The sequence below is a fragment of the Pleurodeles waltl genome, chromosome 5 (genome assembly GCF_031143425.1).
Source record: "Pleurodeles waltl isolate 20211129_DDA chromosome 5, aPleWal1.hap1.20221129, whole genome shotgun sequence".
Lineage (NCBI taxonomy): Eukaryota > Metazoa > Chordata > Amphibia > Caudata > Salamandridae > Pleurodeles > Pleurodeles waltl.
In genome coordinates, this window is record NC_090444.1 from 41,833,940 (window position 1) to 41,846,684 (window position 12,745).

General features: G+C 43.5%; 1 protein-coding gene across 1 annotated transcript; it reads left to right on the top strand.

Moving 5' to 3' along the window:
• Window positions 1-3,028: 3,028 nt before the first annotated feature.
• LOC138296974 (olfactory receptor 2D3-like) lies at window positions 3,029-3,959 on the top strand. The gene has a single exon (XM_069236489.1). The coding sequence runs from the start codon at window positions 3,033-3,035 to the stop codon at window positions 3,957-3,959; it is 927 nt and encodes a 308-aa protein (XP_069092590.1). The 5' UTR covers window positions 3,029-3,032.
• The last annotated feature ends 8,786 nt before the right edge of the window (window positions 3,960-12,745 follow it).

Below are 12,745 nucleotides of genomic sequence, written 5' to 3' on the forward strand. Positions count from 1 at the left end.
TTCTTCCTTCTAGTGGTAAGCATCCAGCAAACGAAAGAACTTACACATTCATTCCAGGCTCACCACTGACTAATGGTATTTGTTCATAATACTTGTTATACATCTTAAAATGACTGGTGTAGGTATCTGCTTTGTAGAGCTTTGTGGCTGCTTATACGAGTCACAAATGTTGTTGTCAAGGTGCCTCTTAAATGGATTTTTGGTCTGATGAATTGAATAAAGAACCTTTGATTTGTGTATTTAATAGACAGTTAACTTTGGGGGGTTCCTGGACTGAATCTGTGAAGCCTTTTATGAGACAGAAGGCCCTATATAAAAAAGGGTCTTTGCAGTCTTTGTAGTTAAAAACCCCTTGATTTCTGTAAAATACACAGGGTTTCCCGCCACAAAAGGTCATTTATACATGCAAGAAAATTGTTTATTGTTAATAAATGAAATTATTCATTGGGAAGGATGTGAGCCCTTTCTAGGTAATAACGTCAAAACCCTGTCAGGCAAAATGCATAGGCCCAAATTTATACAATTGTATTTTGTAAGTTTGTGCAGCTTTTGCGTCAAAAAGTGGAGCAAATGCGGCGCTTAAACAGTAAAAATATGGGCCATAGTATCAATGACTTAAACCTGCATAAATCTCTGATAGTTATGACAGTGAGCAGGCAGCTTTATTAAGGAAACGTGTGCTAAGTAATTAGCAGTACCAAAACAATATTTAAGTCAAAATACTACAAACATCCCACAACAAATATCCAAAATTCAAAAATCTAAATTATTTACCTATACTTACCAATATGTGTGCTGAAGGCATGAGAGGTAAAAGCATGTGTAGCTAAGAAATGTGTGGTAAAGACACGGTTGGTAAATGCATGAGTGGTAAAGAGCTGTGCTTGATAAAGAATTTGTAGAAAAGGCAATTTTTAGTAAAGACTGCGTGGTAAAGGACAGCACCCTTGATTTGGATTTGTTATATATGTTTGTGATAGTATTTTGGATTATGAACACACAATTGTTTTCCAATTAGACCTTCTTGTGCATTATCTCTTATAGATCTGATGTAAAAGTACAGATTGACACCATATATTATGTTGATAACTTTACATTCATTGCTTTCAATGTCATGGCTTGATACACAGGGTATTCATTTATAATTCTCTTTGGAATCTAGAAGGAATGTGCAAAACTAAAAGACAAGAAAAATAATCTCTCTTCAAAGACTAAGGGGCATATTTATACTCCGTTTGCGCCGAATTTGCGTCATTTTTTTCGACGCAAATTCGACGGAAAACTAACTCCATATTTATACTTTGGCGTTAGACGCGTCTAGCGCCAAAGTTCATGGAGTTAGCGTAATTTTTTTGCGTGAACACCTTCCTTGCGTTAATGATATGCAAGGTAGGCGTTCCCGTCTAAAAAAATGACTCCGATGCTATTGCGTCGGATTTATACCCCCGGGCAAAAATGACGCCCGGGAGTGGGCGGGACTAAAAAACCCGCATTTGCACCGGATTTTAGCGCCTGGGTCAGGGCAGGCGTTAAGGGACCTGTGGGCTCAGAATGAGCCCAGAGGTGCCCTCCCCTGCCCCCAGGGACACCCCCTGCCACCCTAGCCCACCCCAGGAGGACATCCAAGGATGGAGGGACCCACCCCAGGGAAGAAAAGGTGGGTTGTGGTAAGTATTTTTTTTTTTTTTTTTTTTGGCATATGGGGGCCTGATTTGTGCCCCCCTACATGCTACTATGCCCAATGACCATGCCCAGGGGACAGAAGTCCCCTGGGCATGGCCATTGGGCAAGGGGGCATGACTCCTGTCTTTGCTAAGACAGGAGTCATGTTAATGGCGTCTGGGCGCCCCAAAAAAATGGCGCAAATCAGGTTAAGACGTTTTTTTTGCCTCAGCCTGACTTGCCCCATTTTTGGACGCCCAAACGCCATTTTTCCCTACGCCGGCGCTGCCTGGTGTACGTGGTTTTTTTTCACGCACACCAGGCAGCGCCGGTCGGCTAACGCCGGCTAACGCCATTCAATAAATACGGCGCCCGCATGGCGCTTCAGAATGGCGTTAGCCGGCGCTAATTTTTTTTGGCGCTAAACTGCGTTAGCGCAGTTTTGCGTCAAAAAGTATAAATGGGCCTAATTGTTTTATTATTGAAATGTATTGTTTGGGAGCACCTCTGTTGTGTATTACTGTGCAGAGTCTCACTATTGAAGAGAATGTGCCTACAAAGTTTTAAGAAAGTCTAGAGGTAAAATGTTGAATATGACAACATTTGAAGTAAATCCTTAGGGTTTCATTCTTTAATCAAATTTACTATTATGTATCTCCAAATACCTCTTTCTTTTTGTTCACTGTGGTTAAATTAATACTTAGAATTAGGGCCTCATTTAGACCTTGGCAAAGCAGGATGCTGTACTGTGAGAAATTGGGCTCTTGGTTGACTAGATTCTGAGCCATGTTCAAGCAGCAGTCATAATCCATTGCCGGGTGAACCACAAAAATATCACCAAATTAACCTGTGCTTAACCCTGGGTAGCTTTGCACAAAAAGTCCCAGTTTACTTAGAGGCAATGTGTAAAGTATTTGTGCAGCACCCAAATCAGATGCCTCATATTAACCAACATGTGGATTAAGCCAAAATCCTTCTATCTAATGCTTGAACTGAATTCTGTCTCCCTTGCTGATACTTTGAACTGAATCCTGCCTCGGATGCGTAGCCTGTGAATCTCACAGAGTCTGAGTAATAGGTCTATATTTTGTTAATCAATCTTACTGTCAATTATAAAGCCGCTCTGAGTGGGCTTAGATGAGTGAGAGGCACACCTGCCAAAACTGTCTTACGAAATCACGTATTTTAAAGACAAGAACATGGATCAACATTTTTTTAATAATTTGTGCTGATAAGATAGCAGATTTGTTTTAAACTGTGTAGCTGGTGTGTGCTTTTTATCAGATCATTTGCTACCTTTTTGTACACAGTATTTACTATGGGTCTTTCTTCTTTCTCCTACAGTTGCGATAAAAATGACCACAACGACAATGAGTAATCAAAGTTATGTTGCTGAGTTCTTGCTGCTTGGCCTAACAAAGGATCATAATGTAAAGATGATTCTCTTTTCGTTATTCATAGTGATATATATATTAACACTCATTGGAAATTCCATCTTGATCACAGCCTGGATCTGTGATCCTCATCTTCATACTCCAATGTACTTCTTTCTGGGAATCCTCTCCTTCGTGGACATCAGCTTCTCAACAGTGATTGTTCCTTACGTGTTGGACCAACTCCTTCATTGGAGGGCTACCAGCTACAATGCTTGTGCAGCTCAGATGTACATACACTTGCTCCTGGGTGGTACCGAGTGTGTCCTTCTAGGTGTCATGGCGTATGATCGTTATGTAGCCATAGTGTTTCCCTTGCGTTACACAGTCATCATGAGCACACCTCTTTGCATCATATTGGCATCCTGCTGCTGGTTAAGTGGAGGCTTGATGGCACTCGTGGACACATATTTTACACTACAGTTACCATTATGCGGGGCTAACATTATTAACCATTTTTTTTGTGAGGCTCTAAGTCTTCTGAAGATGGCATGTGCGGACATCTTTGTGGCAGAGGTGGTAATTTTCTCTGCTGCAATCTTTATACTAGCGATACCAAGCCTCTTCACAGCCATCTCCTATATCAGAATCATCATCACAATTGTGAGAATCCGCTCCTCCGAAGCCAGATTGAAGGCCTTCTCCACATGCGCCTCTCATCTGATCGTTGTCACCATATTCTACAGCACCGCCATCTCGATGTATATGAGACCAGCATCTAAAGCCTCTGAAAATCAGGATAAAATGCTTTCTGTGTTTTATACCGTGACACCCCCAATGTTGAACCCCATGATCTACAGTCTGAGAAACAAAGATGTGAAGAGGGCTGTTAAGAAGCTTTTTTGCAGACAAACATTACATTAAATATGTGAACTATTCTTCAGTTTATGTTATGATGAAAATATGAACTACATAGATAATGAAACAAATCCTTATCTGAAAGTAATACTTAGGGTATGTATTTAGCATAGAAGCCTAGCGGTAATTTATTTCAGTACATAAGTCTCATGATTGTCAATGTTTGACAAGTATTAATCACTGATAATCATCTATTGTACTGCAATATAAAAGTAGAGAAGGGACATAAGTGTACATGATTGTGATTATTGAATAAAATCATTTTAATTGGGGTATCACTCATGAATGCAAGATTGCATCTCTAATATTTTTTAAAGGATGCATGAGCAACCTTGTATAAATTATTGATAAACATAGAAATATTGTGGTGTATTATTAAATGTAATCAATATAATTGTATCATCATTGTAAATGCAGACAGAAACTTGTAATATACAATGTAGTATTAAGAAATCTTTACTCAAGATGGCATGAATACAGAGCAGATAATATATTTTGGTCCAATATTTTCCCAGGAGAATTTTTTTTTTGCCCAGCATTCTTTTGTGGTCATTATGGTGGTCATTATGACATTGGTGGTACAAACTGCCTACCACTGCAGTGACGGCCGCCAACGTACCGCCTCTGTGGCTACCTTCTGTCTGCCATATCATGAGCATTGCCTGACTTCCTCCACAATAAGGGCGGAAATCTGGGAGTGCTCATGGTGGTGGACAGTGGTAAGCTGGCGTTGCTACCACCAGTACCGGCTTACCAGTAGAATGCTGCCAGTCGTATTATGACCAGTAATACGGCCTGGCGGTGTTCTGCTGGTGGGGCACTGCTGGTGGTAGCAGTGCCCCTTCCCATTCCCTGCCGGACAACCTCCTCACCCAAGGTAAGTTGGGCTTCTGACAGGGGAGGGGGTGGGAGGGTTTGGGGGTGTTGTGTGTGTGTGTCTGAGTTTGTGCATGAATGTCTGAGTGTGTGTGTGAATCCATCTCTGAGTGTGTTGTTTGTGTGGATGTATGCGTGTGAGTGAATGTGTGAGAGAATGGTGAAGTGAGTGCGTGTCTGCATGTCAGTGTGATTGTGTGTAAGAATGTGTGAGAGTATGCCTGGAAGTGTGCATGAATCAATGCATGTATGTCAGTGTGAGTGAATGGGAGTATGTCAGTATGTGAGAGAATGCATGTATGCCAGTGTGAGTTAATGGGTGTGTGTCAGTGTTTGAGTGAATACGTGTATGCCACTGTGAGTGAATGTGGGTATGGCTGGTGCATGTGGGTGTCTGTGTGCGTGCATGCAGGGAGGAGGGTGTGGGGTGAGGTGTGCTGTGACTGTGGTGGGTTGGGGTGGGGGGTGATATGTGCGTGTATTGCTGTGGGGGATGGGATCAGTTGTGTAGTGTGTGCTTCTATGCGGGTGAGTGAGTGGATCGGAGGGGGGTGGGGGTTAGTGTATGTATTCGAGTTTTTTGTTTGGATGGAGAGGGTTTAGGGGTGTCAGGTGAGAGTTGGAGGAGTGGGGGAGCTGCCTACTAGTGACAAGGAAGGAATTCCCTGTCACCAAAAGGGCCTACTACCATGGTTTTCATGGCGTTGCTAAGGCTACAGAAACCATGGTGGTAGGCCAGTTCATATTGCCATGGCCAGTACAATGTCAGCCCCCAGGCTGGAGATGGATATCTCCAGCCCGGGGGCTCATACCGCCATGGCGATATGAGTGGAGAAGTGGCGGGTTGGCTGCAGCCAACCCGCCAATCTCATAATGTGGTGGTATGTACCACCAGCTTGTTGGCGGTACTACTGCCACATTAGCCCTGACGGACAAAAGACCACCAGGGTCACAATGAGGGCCTATATTTCTTGTACCTAGAAATACTAAGAGATAGGGCAATGCAATTAAATGCACACTCCCTGGCATGAATCACACTCCCTGGCATGAATCATCTGTGGGACCTAATAACTCATCCACAATAAAACATTTTTTTCATCACATCACATTTCATTCTTTTGCTTCAGAATCCCAATAATTCATGCAAAGAAGCTGTAACTCAGTGGCAACAATAAAAGGTGCAGCAATAGCAGAAAATATAAGCAGCAACCACCAACAGCTGTACAAAAAGCCCTACAAATATTTAAAAACCCTCCTCTGACCGCAGTGAGTTACAAAGGGGGCCATAATAGAGTAACACAGTCACTAATTGCTGTAATTCACAATTAATGGGCCCAGGCAAAGGAGGACCTGATATCCTATGTTGGCTCAGTTTGACACAATCTTTTGGCACTCATTGCCTTGTCACCTGAATAATTGATTATCAAACAGTGAACCATAAAGAGAGCTGGAAACCATTGCACATAGTATGTTTACAGCTGGTGCATGCAGGCTCTGCACTTTAGTAACGCATCTAGGTTTATCAGATTGCCCCAAGGCAAGCTCAGCTGCCCCAAAAACTTTGTTTTTAATGAGAATAAAGGATGAATAAAGGGAAGAGTAAATCTAATTGCTGTGGTAGTAATGGAGGTTGACAGTCCCACCCCCACACACTTTGATATCCCTGCTGCTTCAAAGCACCATTTACAAATTTGCGCTACAATCTCTCTAATCACACAGTGGAGCTTTCTTCAAAGTTGGCAGCTCTGAGAAGGCTGCTTATGGAAAAAACCAAAGAGTGAACATTTCATTATTTGAGTAATCAGAGGACCTCTTAAAGTGAACGTGCAGAAGAACCAGTACTGTCATTATAAAAATATCACACTGTTTCTTGATTGAACAACTTGCAGGTAATATGCAGTATCAGCATGTATAAAATACTTACTGTACTCTTGTATTCTAGGTCAATACAGCAGTAACTGGTATATCTCACATCTGCACTTCTGACATGTCTGGGAAGCAATAATGGTGATCAGATTAGTGAATATGAGGTTTCTGTAGGAAGCTGGCTTGGTTTGTAGTGGGCACCAAAGGTACTTACACCTTATACCAGGTCCAGTTATCCCTTATTATTGAAATGTAGGCAGTATCTAGAAGCCAGGCTCTTTAGTGGTAGTGTGGATGAGCAGCCAAGGTCTAAATAGGGGAGCTCATGCAATATCACTGTAGTCACACAATACAATACTTACACATATGAAAGAAAATAACCAGTTGTACAAACATAAAGATACTTTATTTTAGTGACACACTTGCCAAATATACCTTAGAGACTATACTCCCTCAGGAGGTAAGTAATGCACACAATATATACACTAGTATCCAGAAATAGGTAAGTAAGAAGTTAGAAAACAGTGCAAATAGTGAAAATCAATAGTTGGAAATAGGCCTGGGGGAACACAAACCATACACTAAGAAAGTGGAAAGCACATGTCGGTTTCTCACCTAGGCAAGTGGGTTGAGGGGCAATGAGAGTATTAGAAAAAGTAGGAGTAAATCACAGGAACTTCCTATTGCACAGAGGAAAATGAGAAAGAAGATATTGCAAGAACCAGAAGAGCTTGCAAGACACCAACAGTGGATTCCTGGACCTGAAGACCTGTGGAAGAAGGAGATCAAGTCCAAGAAGCACAGAAGAGTCCAGGAAGAACAGGAGCCCCTGCTAACCCAGTTGAAGGTGCAGACCACCGATGAAGAACAACAGTCAATACTGCACCCAAAAAGACAGATGCAGGTTCCTGGTTGGTGCAGATGATGTCACGTGTCACACGCCAGATGAATGATTGCAGTCTGGTTTGCGTTGCTGGGTCCCACCAAAAAGCCTTGATAAATGCAAAGCTCACGGGTTTTCGGAAAATGGTGTTGCCTGGGACCAGGAAGGACCATGTCGACTCTACCCAGGAGGGTTAGTCAGAGGGGTTCCCAGCAGTCCAGAGCACCCACAGAAAACCAGGCAGCATGACTAGGAGTGCCACAGGATGGGGGCAAAGAAGGTGCAAATTGAGGCCCACACAGCACTATAAAAAAAGGTTTCAAGCCGCCGGAGAACCACGCAGGAAGCTGTGCATCACAGGCAGGAGTGGTGGGGGCCATAGCTGTGCTGTGCACAAAGAACTTCTTGGAGGGTCGCACACACGCCTTGGCAACTCCAAATCATGTAGTGCACAGGGTACTGTCTTGTGTGGGGAGGCAAGCTCTTACCTCCACCAAAGTTGGACAGCTGGATGTCAGGACCAATGGGACCACTTCACTTCACCACCTTTGATGCTGGATCCACACACTTCTTCAGGAGAAGGGACACAAACCACTAGTCATTGGTGCAGAGGGTGCCCTCAGGAGCAGGGGAGTGATAACTTCAATCCTTTGGTGACTTCTTCCCTCTTCTGGTACAGGTTGAAGACTGTCTGTCCTCTGAGGATGCGTAACCGGGAAACAGTTGCAGTTGCTGGCAGGAGCTGAAGATGCAGTATTGCAGAAGTTGTCCTGTCTACTTTGTTGCAGTTTTGTAGAGTTCCTGAAGGTCCAGATGCAGTTTATTCAGTGAGAAGTTGAAGTAAAGGATGCAGAGGAATCCTGCTGGAGTCTTGCAATCCGAATCTGAAGAACCACCAAAAGGAGAAAACCTAAATAGCCCTGAAAGAGGGATTGGTCACCTAACCAGGGAAGCACCTATCAAGGGAGGGATCTGAAGTCACCTGCTGGCACTGGCCACTCATCTGCTCCTAGAGTTCCCTGCCATCCTGAAAACAAGATGGCAAAACTCAGGGTCCCTCTGGAGAAGCTCTGAGCATCACCCCTGGGGTGGTGATGGACAGAGGAGTGGTCACTCCCCTTTCATTTGTCCAGTTACGCGCTAGAGCAGGTACTGGGGGGTCCCTGAACTGGTGTAAATTGGATTATGCAAGGAGGGCACCATCTGTGCTCTTCAAAGCATTTCCAGAGGCTCTGGGAGGCTACGCCTCACATGCCTGTAACACATTCTTCCAAAGGGAGAGGGTGTCACACCTCTCTCCCAAAGGAAATCCTTTGTTTCTGCCTTCCTGAGCTCAAGCTGGTTGAGCAACAGGAGGGCAGAAACCTGTCTGTGAGGTGGCAGCAACCTCGGAAGGCTGGTATGACAGTACAGGGTGTCCACTGTGGTCCACTGTGGAGCCCCAAGAGTTCATGGAATTATACAACCAATGCTAGAATCAGCATTTGCGTATAATTCCAAGATGTTAAAGACCTTACATATTCGGAGTTACCATTGTGAAGATGGACATAGGTATTGACCTATGACAAGTGCATGCATTAAATGGCTTTCCCCCACTCACACACTCCAGGAAAATGGTCCTGGATGCTGTGGGAGCACCTCTGCTAGTGCAGAGGTGCCCTCACACACAGGTACTTTGCACCTAGCCTTCAGGGCTGGAAGGCCAGACATATAGGTGCCTTATAAGTGACTGGTGCAGTGTAAATGGCAGTGAAAGGGTGAATGTACCATTTCACACAGGCTGCAATGGCAGTTCTATAGAAACCTTTGCATTGGCTCCCTATAGGTGGGAAACGAAATGCTGCAACCCACAGGGATCCCCTGGAACCCCCAATGCCCTGGGTACCTAGGTACCATATACTAGGGACTTATAAGGGATGTCCAGTGTGCCAATTTGGGATGAAATACTGGGTTACCAGTATGCAGTGACAATATTTAGAGGAGAGAGAGCATAAGCACTAGGGTCCTGGTTAGCAGGATCCCAGTGGCACAGTCGAACACACTGACAAACAGGCCAAAAATGGGGGTAAAATGCCACAAAGATGGTACTTTCCTACAGTTCCCCATAACAGTGCCAAATATACAAATATACAGCACATTGGAGTTTGGCATGCAGCTTAACATTTTACTTTAGCACAAAAAAATGATATGGATGCTTCAGGTAATCGGGAGGGTAGGATAAATCCATTGGCTCGGTACTTAGCTAGTAAATCTCTCTGTGTTTGGCTTCTGCTAAATCATAAATTATCCATGTGGAAAACTTCCATCCCCAGAACCAACTCTACACATCAGCCATCTTGTCCTCTATTTACCTATCAAATGTGTTAGCAAAAGAATTCCTGGAGGGAGAGACGATGTGCCTGATTTAGAACTTGGAGGCTGGAATACTCTGTCACAAATGTGATGGATATCCCAATCACTGTACTACGATGCCCATAGGATATAATTGTATCATAACATGGCAGACGGGATTTCCGTCATGTTCCCGAGAAATTCTAAATCATGCATCTGTCTTTTACTTCCCTCATAGCTGTGACTTGACTATGCAGTGAAGACTGCACTTGAATCCCACATTTGTATGACTTACTCATTAAATAATTTTCCAAACAAAATGAGGAAGAGAAAACAATTGTTTAAACTTTCCAATCAATACTGGAAGTGTGGCATTCAAAGAATAAACCTATAATGAGGAGCACTAAGCACACTGAACTGAATATTTTACAAGTTGTTTATTCTTTTTACCTTCATACTCAAAGGTTATACCCACAGTATGCTTAGTGATAGATCCTGAAGATATTTTTCCCATCAACAGCCCCCACCTCTTTTGGTATCTTTTTTTGTTACCAGGTTATTAATTTTTGTAACCATCTGAGGATCAACAAAGTTTGCATTGCTGAAGACCAATTCATGACAGTTATTTGAATCTCTAAAAGAGAAGGTAGCATGAGAAGTATGTACTAATAAATGACTAATGGAGCCCCCTGAAGCCATTGGGATATGGAGGGCATGTCTCAGCTGTTGCGCATAGTGCTCCCTTCTCTAGGCCTTGAGTGTTCTAGTTTAACTTTGCACATCCCTCACTGTGCCCACAGAGGATTCATTTGTTTTACATGTGAGACTTTCTCCTTTGGCTTGAGTGGAAATTCTCTGACAAAGTAGCCCTTTTTATGGCAACACATGTATAGACTTTTCTTTCTTCGTGTATCCTTTTCATCTTTGGCTAAAGGCATCTAAATTGTCACAATTTCCATTGGAGTCATTACTAGTAAGGGATGGCTTACATGTTCATTCACCTTCAAAATGCTGTACCACCTTGTCAGCTTTTCCCAATCTCTCCTCCTTTCATTAAACCTATGATCCAGATGCAAGGTGAGGTTTATTAAATCAGTACAGTTGGGAGGTAGGAATCAGTCTGCAAGAGGATGCCTTTTAAATCATCCCTCAAGCCTTGATGAAAAAAACTAATCTCTTTTCCGCCAGAGAAGCAGAGTCAGCCACAAGGAGATTAAACTAGGCCAAATATAGAAGGAGGTCCTTATTCCTTTGTGTGACTCTATAAAGCTCTTTATCAGCATATAAGGTAAACTCTTTCAAACTCAGCCCAGAACAAAACACATCACAGCCCAGAACAAAACACATCACAGCTATAAATGTGGTCCACCCTTTACTAAGCATCAGTAAAAAACAATTGAAGACACATTAATTAATATTGGATCTGTCTAGGAAAAACCTTGAACTTTTCAGGGTTCACTAGAAATCTGTCTACGGTGACAAAGCACCCTAGTCAGAAATGAGACCATGATATTTGAGGGTGCTGTCTAAGAACGCATAGCCAAAATTGAAGTGGGTGGCAAACAAATGTGTGGATACTGAAAAGATTCAAGTAGGACAAGACCCTCTTTGTGATATTGCAATTGACTAACTTTGCTTGCTAAATTGGTATTTTCCAAACAAATGACTGTCATTCCTTGTTGTAAACCCACTATGACTTTGACTACATCAATCAACATGGCCAGGGTGAGATCAAGCCTTCTTCCTGTAGTTATAGCTGTGAGAAAAAACACATTGAGATTAAGAAATATCTCAGAAACGGTATCCAAAGGATCAAAAGGAGGTATTTGTAGAAATGCTAATCCAGTGAAAAATCCCAAGAGGGGTACAGGTTTTAATCCTTGTTGCTTGCAGTTTTATATAATGTGAACTCAATCCTAAGGTATTGGTGTGCTTTACATGAACACCAACCACTTTTTACACAAAGACATAGGGCCATATTTATACTTTTTGACGCAAAACTGCGCTAACGCAGTTTAGCGTCAAAAAATTTAGCGCCGTCTAACGCCATTCTGAAGCGCCATGCGGGCGCCGTATTTATGGAATGGCGTTAGCCGGCGCAAGCAGACCGGCGCTGCCTGGTGTGCGTGGAAAAAAAACACGTAGACCAGGCAGCGCCGGCGTTGGGCAAAAATGACGTTAGGGCGTCTTAAAATGGGGCAAGTCAGGTTGAGGCAAAAAAATCGTCTTAACCCGACTTGCGCCATTTTTTAACGACGCCCATCCCCCATCAACATGACTCCTATCATTGTAAAGATAGGAGTCATGCCCCCTTGCCCAATGGCCATGCCCAGGGGACTTATGTCCCCTGGGCATGGTCATTGGGCATAGTGGCATGTAGGGGGGCACAAATCAGGCCCCCCTATGCCAAAAAAATTATTAAAAAAAAAAAAAATTATACTTACCTGAACTTACCTGAATGTCCCTGGGGTGGGTCCCTCCGTCCTTGGGTGTCCTCCTGGGGTGGGCAAGGGTGGCAGGGGGGGTCCCTGGGGGCAGGGGAGGGCACTCTGGGCTCATTTTGAGCCCACTTGTCCCTTAACGCCATGCCTGACCCAGTCGTTAAAAAGCGGCGCAAATGCGCCGTTTTTGGCCACGCCCACTCCCGGGCGTCATTTTTGCCCGGGAGTATAAATACCACGTAAAGGCCTGGGAGTCATTTTTTAAGACGGGAACGCCTCCCTTGCATATCATTAACGCAAGGAAGGGGTTCACGCTAAAAAATGACGCCCACTCCGGGCACTTTGGCGCCTGAAGCGTCTAACGCCATAGTATAAATATGGCGTTAGTTTGCGTT